The sequence below is a fragment of the Nothoprocta perdicaria genome, unplaced genomic scaffold (assembly GCF_003342845.1).
Source record: "Nothoprocta perdicaria isolate Ctin4 unplaced genomic scaffold, notPer1 scaffold_257, whole genome shotgun sequence".
In the NCBI taxonomy this organism is placed as follows: domain Eukaryota; kingdom Metazoa; phylum Chordata; class Aves; order Tinamiformes; family Tinamidae; genus Nothoprocta; species Nothoprocta perdicaria.
This window is the reverse complement of record NW_020455485.1, coordinates 610,429-617,705: the sequence shown is the minus strand read 5'-3', so window position 1 is coordinate 617,705 and position 7,277 is coordinate 610,429. Positions and strand designations below refer to the sequence as shown.

Sequence of the window (7,277 nt, the reverse complement as noted above, 5' to 3'; positions counted from 1 at the left end):
TATGTATGTTTTGCTTCTGTGTATTTCTTGAGTTACTAAGTTAATTTTCCTGCTAAGTTCCTGCATGTGTTTACAGATAAAAGAAGTATGCTATCATGTGTCCCTGAAAGTAGAAGTTAGAAATCAGGAACTCAAAACTTTTGGTAGGAATATAGGAAAAGTGCAAAAAAGTCCTGTGAAAGCCTATGAGAAATATATGTTCACAGTCCAGCATCCCCACAACCATAATGAGAAGCAGACATATGCTCTACCCCAGAGATAAATGTATAAAATACACATATACCCCGTCCACAGAGTTATTATGGAAACCACTCCAGTCCTAGCAAGCTGAAAACATGGAAACCTCCCTGTTTGGTTCCTTTCACAGGAGCTGGAAGAGTGTGCAGCATGAGAGGTCAAGACAAGCCATTATGTTAATGTAGATTAAAAGTATCAATAAAGTTGGTATTTTATTACAGAATTCACAGAATTCACAGAATTCACAGAATATTTAAGGTTGGAAGGGACCTCTACAGATCATCTAGTCCAACCTTCCTGCTCAAGCAGGCACACCTACAGCATGTGGCACAGGGTGGCATCCAGGTGGGTTTTGAAGACCTCCAGAGTAGGAGACTCCACAACCTCCCTGGGCAGCCTGTTCCACTGCTCTGTCACCCTAACAGTAAAGAAGTTAACTGAAGTTAACTGAAGTTAACAGTAAAGAAGTTAATTACCTTTAATTATTCCTAACCTGGAAAAAAAATGAAGTGGATGAGGCAGTAGAAAAAAAATAAATAAATACAGAATAATTCCCATTTCTGCTGCAATACTGGATGCATTGGCAGAAGTACAAAGACATTTTTATTACTGTGTTGCTTTCTCTAAACATTACTACTAAATGTGTGCCCTTACGTAGTTATATTAATAAATATCACTACAGATTTGGACTATTGATGCCCTGTTGCCTTTTTGTTTATTTTTATATTTATTATTGTCTACTTGGTAGTTTCAGGAATCTTTCAGTTGCTTGGAATATGGTGGAGGCAGTACTGATTGATCTCTTCAGCCTGCCAGCAAACATGCAGAACAACTTCCAGGATTTACTGTGTACCACGCTGGGGACTATTCAAGAATGCTCTTCCATCACTGCTCCCCCGGTTTATGTCATGTGCTCCCAGACAGAACAGGGTGAAAGGAATGATGAGCAAGAGTTGCTTCCAGCTCTCAAAGATTTTCAGGCTCTGAAGAAAAGCCTGGAGGTGGTACGTGCTCTTACTACGACTGCTGCTCTGTACACCATCAAACAAAGGCTAGATGAAAAAGACTTAAGCACCATTAAAATTATCCTACCTGCCTTCAGGAGGGACTTGATGAAAGTATATATAGCCCAGCTCTTTACTGCAGTCTACCGATTTGAATTTGAGGATTTGCATATGGCATCTGATTGTAATAACCTACTGATAGCTGAACCTCAGCCTGAAGGGCAAGCACGTTCAACCTGTGACGTGGAACTCATCACAAGTGAGATTCAGATATATTTGCAAAGCCTGCCAAACCTGAAAGGGGAGCTCACCATCCTCAGATCTTCCCTGATCCCAGGTAACATGGAAAACAGCTTCTAACCGCTTCAGCTAATACATTTTATATAGACTGCTCCTCAGCATACCTCTTGGTTTAAGGGAATCACAATATTGCTCAAGATGTGGAGATCTCTGCCGGCAGCAAACAGCATGATGTTGTAATAGCATGTTTTTTAAGAGGGGGAAGTATCAATGCAAATGTAGCAAAAGACTGCCAGATTTGTCCCAGGCCTAGGGGCACATACAGAACAGGAAAAGGCCTAGATTTATTGGCAGCATTAGTGCAGAGAGTAAAATCTCTTCCACTCTCTCTGGGGATTAGACAGTGAAAGTTACCTTCATGTTCCATAAGGCAAAGCAGGATTTTTCCTGCCCCGTGGGCTCTTGTATGCTTGGTTAATCACAGCAGTCTCCGTGACCTGGCACACTGCAGAGTGTCACACATGCAGTGTGATTACTGGGTCTTCTAATCCAGAAGAAAGACAAGATGTTTGCCAAATATTTGGAATTTTCTCTCCCTAAAATCCAGCATGTGAAGGTGACTTTAAGCCTTCAGTCTCTCTTCCTTTTCAGCTTCAAGTTTTTGATTGTGACTTTAAAAGAAAATGACACTATAAAAAAAGACTTGGCAAATTTCCACTCTATTTGTATCACTAAGCTCTTTGGCAATGCAAATAACAAATAGCAGTACATGTATTTGACTTTGCCTTGCAGAGAAAAAGTATATATACCTAAAAACAGTGGCTCCATTTAATTGCATGAGGCTGTGATATGAGGTCTGTACTGTAAAAATGGATTTTCCAAGTATATTAGAAATTCTTTATGTTTTTAATGTACTTTTGGAAGATGTTTGAGATTCTGTAAGACATTTTCAGGACTGATACTTTTGCTTTTGTCAGAAAAACACAGGAGAGGCTACCTTAAAATTTTGCTTTAAAAATTTACTCTCATTTCCTTCAGTGAATTACCTCTTCTCTTCACTTTGCGCTACAGCCCTGTAAAAGGCCAAGATAAATTTGCCAGAATTCCTCACTCAAACCCCTCTGCCCAGACTTCAGTGGTTTAGAATGCTTAATGTGATAACAGAAAGATCCTCTTTCAGCTCACACTCACACCATATATGTGTCCTTTCACTAAAAAGCACAAATTCTCTTATTTTTAGTAGAGTCAGAAGTAAACATAGAATCCCTGAATTTAAACACCATAATTAACTGAGAAGTTAACTGAGGTCAAGTCATTCTCAACTTGCTTGGCTAATTCCAGTTCTTTTCAGCATAAAATCACGTAAAATCTGGGTTTGTCTTGTCTTCAAAGCAGTTGTCTGTTGTTTTCTTTGTGTTGCCAGATGGTATCTTCCTACACGGATTCACCACAAGGACAGGTGGGATCTCTTACATACCAACTCTAAGCTCCTGCAATCTCTTCAGCAGTTCCAAGCGCAGGGACCCACAAGCTGTGGTTAAAGAAAACCTTCGGAGGCTGGCTAATGCTGCAGGATTTAACCTGGAGACATTTCACAGGGTCAAGGTATCTTATCAATGGATTTGTGTAAACTGATCAAATTTTCCTCTGTGTATCCCTATATTAAACTATAGGAATTATTTTTATCTTTCTCGGCAAGGACTTGTGAGAAGCAGAGCAATAAAACATTAATACTGTCAGTTTATCTCCAGGAACAGGCATCAAGACTATCAGCCATTTGGCACTCTGTGAAGAAGCACCATTCCTTATCTCTAACAGATCGCTCACTTAGCCATAGAGAAGAATAATCAGATAATGATCAGAAAATTTCTCTTAAAAGAAGAAAAAAACAGCAGAATTCTTCAGTGATTTTCTACTGATACATTTGCATGGCATTTCAACAAGGGAGTGCATGATTGCCTTGCATAGCAGTTGGTGGAAAGGAGACTGTTTCAAACAAATAAGATTTTTGCGTTAATCAGAACCCAAGTTTTCACTGTTTTGTCACTGTGTATGTTCTGGTTTTGCCTTGACAGGTTGATCATGGTAACGTAGTGTGTATTATGGGAAAGACAGAGCCTGACAGCTACGATGGAATAGTCACGAATCTGAAAGGCGTTACAATAGCAGCTCCCGGGGCTGATTGCATACCTGTGCTATTTGCTGATCCTGTCAGAAAAGTCTGTGGTGCTGCTCATTCAGGTAGGAATTTTAAATCACAGATATTAAAATAACGATAAGATCACTGGAAAGAGAGCTTTGGAGAAGAGGTTTTAACTGAAGCAACTGAAGGTTTACTGAGCAAGAACAAATAAATCAAAGATCATGTAACAATTTAGTTTCTGGCTTGTTAAAGTTGTATCTTGCCCTAAAAGGATCCATCTTGGAAATAATTTCTTTTTAGAGCTATGAAATTTGTTGATTTTATTATTTTTTTCTTTGGTATGGTTGCTAAAACCATTTTTTTTTGCACCTCACCAAACATCTTATGTAAAAAAATGTTATATAGCTGGAGCCTCTGACAACCTTTCTGAATCAGAAAAAGTATTTATGTGACCCAAATCAAACACAAATAAAACTGAAGCAGATATGGTTAAAACACCCTGAGGATATGTTCAAGTAGTGAGACCATCCTGTTGAGGCTGTTTCACTTTATTAAAAAAAAGACATATTTATGAGGTCTGGGAGAATGAATGACTGAGAGTTTCTCCTTAGCGTTGATAGTAGTGATCTCCTTGATATGGTAGGAGGCTTCACAACTACCTTAATCTTATGAATACCACCTCATTTATATAATTCTTCCTGCATTCCATAACCAGCTCAAATTTGTGAATCATCATAACACGATCAAAACTTTGTTTTCACATCAAGAAAGTTGTTTCTTCCACACCTAGCCCCAGGAGTTTACTGAGCCTTGTGTGTAATACAGTTTAGGCATCATTGGATGCCTTTGAAATACAGACTCCTCTAACAACTTTTAGCAAGACATTTCTGTGGATGAGTTGTCCTGTGTTTCTTATGTGATTATGAGAGGCTTTAGTCATACTACACAAGAGTATTGTGTATCGGGTCTCTATTCTCAGGAGAGCCTTATGTGGCTCATAGCAAGCTGAGGTTAAAGATACAGAGATAAATGAGAATTCTACCATAGCTGTCTGAGGGAGGGGGGATTTTTGTAGTTTTACTAGGAGAAAGGAACAGAAGGAATTTTTATGCTCCTGAAAGTTTTAAGAGATTGAAGTTTTGCACTTCTATTTTTTAAATCTTTTTATAGATAAGCACTTCAATCTATAACTGTTTTTATGCTGCCTTTCGCTTACCTAGTTGTGCCTTCCTTGTCTCACAACACTGCTCCTCCAACCCATTCTGTTCTCTTATCCATGCATACCACCCACATCCAGACGGAACTTCCACCATCCAGCCCCCAATTTCTTCACTTCATTCCCATATCACACTCTTTACCAGGTCTCCAATTATCTTACAGTTTTTCTTTCCTAAATCCTTTTCTGCCTTTCCAAGCAAACCTCACTTATGTCTGATTTACTTCAGTACATGTTGCTACATATACAAATAAAGGCAATTAAGTAGAGGGACATCTCTGCCTTTGTGGAAAGGTGGAAAAATCATATGTGAACTAGCACATCCTGTCCTTTGATATGAGGCTCTCCCTGTGCAATGCAAAGAATTCTTGGGACTCAGGCTAAGATATTAGAACTCAAAGCTGGGCTTTCTTCTATCTCTTCCAAATAACGACAAAATGCAAGGCAGTTTACATTTCCTATCATCAAACATCATAAAACTAGAGATTGAAGATGCTTTTTCTTTTTTGGAGATAGCACAAAACCCTCATCCTTTTATAACAATATGTTTCTGATTGGAATATATTTCTATTATGTCACATTCATATTGAGATGTTTCAGGCCAGGACAAACAATAAAGTATGTGATAACTGTCAAAACAGTGGAAGGAAAGAATTCTGGAATCCTAACCTTATCTTCAGTTTTCAGATCTATAAAATGGTGGTATCTCTAACTGTTAGGTGTTAGTTAAAATAAATATATATATATATAAAAAAATTGTTCTGTCTGTATCCGTTTGAGTCCTTAATAATGATATATATTTCAACTACTGCAAAATTAAAGAGAAAATTTATGCAATCTATTTAATTTTTAACTTCTAATTTCTCTCAGGATGGAAAGGCACTTTGTTAGGAGTTTCTATGGCCACAGTAAATGCTATGGTATCTGAATATGGCTGTAATGTGAAGGACATCCTCGTGGTCCTGGGCCCATCTGTAGGACCTTGCTGCTATAAACTTCCCCAAGAATCAGCTAAAGAATTTCACAGAATTGATCCAAAGTGTGTGAGACTATTTGACTCTGAGAATCCCTATATTGATCTTAGAAGAGCAACACGGTAAGTCTCCTGTATGCATTTTTATGAGATAACACTTTTTATCATTATGAAATATTATCCAGCAATATTACGGTCAGCAATACAATACTTTCCAGCACTTTGCAGATTAAGCTTTAAAAGAATGCTATCAGATTCACTTTTCCCAGATTTCAACTATTATTTTACTTTCATGCTTTAAAAGTAGTTTCTAGATTGTAGACAAATGTTCAAATTAAACGGATTTTTATTGATTGCACAAAATCATTTTTAGTCTATTATTGAAAAAAAAATCCCCCAAGGAAGTACAAATCTCAATTACAATATTATAAGATGCCATTATTTAGATTATTTAGATTTGAGTTGCTGAATGATAGTGCCTGAAGGAATATGAAGATGTACAGATCCATTGTTTTCTGTTTCTCTTCCTTTCTTTAAGGATTCTTCTCGAGACTGGTGGAATTCTTCCTGAGAACATCCAGGATGATTCTGTCACAGACCAGAACCAAAATATCACTTTCTGTACTGCATGCCACCCTGATAAGTTTTACTCTCACTTTCGTGATGGCACTAACTTTGGGACACAAATTGGCTTCATATCGCTCAAAGACTGAGTTAAGTACCTCTTACTCTTGAATCAAATTTGGACAATGAGTCTGGTGCATTGCTTGGCACATCTTCGTCCTTCCTTTAATGGACATTCAATAAGCACTTCACACATCTTAGGATTCTCTTGCTTTCTCTCTTTGTCGTTCTGAGACAAAAAAAAAAGAAATATCTAGAGTATATATGTATATATTCTTGTGAGAGATGAGCAAAAGGAACAAGGACAATCTTTACCAGTGACCAAGCTGCTCTGAAATATCAGATGCCAGCCCCTCTTGTCATGATTTCTTGACCAAATAATTCCCAGAACCCTGAGTGCCTTAAGACCGTGAAAGGACAAAAACCAAAGTCCTCATTAGCTTCCGAATGAGTCTTCTGAATGAAGTTAAGCATGATATGCTGATAGAGGAAGGGAAACCTGTATTGCATGTTAATTGTTTGGGAACACCCAACTTTGGTAATTTCAATTAAAGATTAGCCATACAGATTAACATGCCTGAACTTGTTTTCATGCTTTGAATTAGCCCAAAACACTTACAGGGCTTTCCCTATAGAAAAAAAATGGCCAGTTATATAACTGAAATGCAAGCTTTAAACCCTCCCCCTTCTGTATTTTTTCGGTTATATGAAGGATAAGATTAAGACTCTTGGTATGATATAACATCTATGCTACTGTTCCTTTAGTATTTTCATTAAACTGTTGTGTCCTTGTTAATCACCATTGAGACTGTCTGAACAGTCCTCAGTTACTTGGTAAAT

General features: G+C 37.7%; 1 protein-coding gene across 1 annotated transcript; it reads left to right on the top strand.

The window, feature by feature from the left end:
* Positions 1 to 1,013: 1,013 nt before the first annotated feature.
* On the top strand, positions 1,014 to 6,671 carry LACC1 (laccase domain containing 1). Its single transcript, XM_026040441.1, has 5 exons — positions 1,014 to 1,578; positions 2,905 to 3,086; positions 3,557 to 3,722; positions 5,711 to 5,936; positions 6,352 to 6,671. Exons 1-5 carry the CDS (start codon positions 1,014 to 1,016, stop codon positions 6,524 to 6,526), a joined length of 1,314 nt encoding a protein of 437 aa, XP_025896226.1. The 3' UTR covers positions 6,527 to 6,671.
* The last annotated feature ends 606 nt before the right edge of the window (positions 6,672 to 7,277 follow it).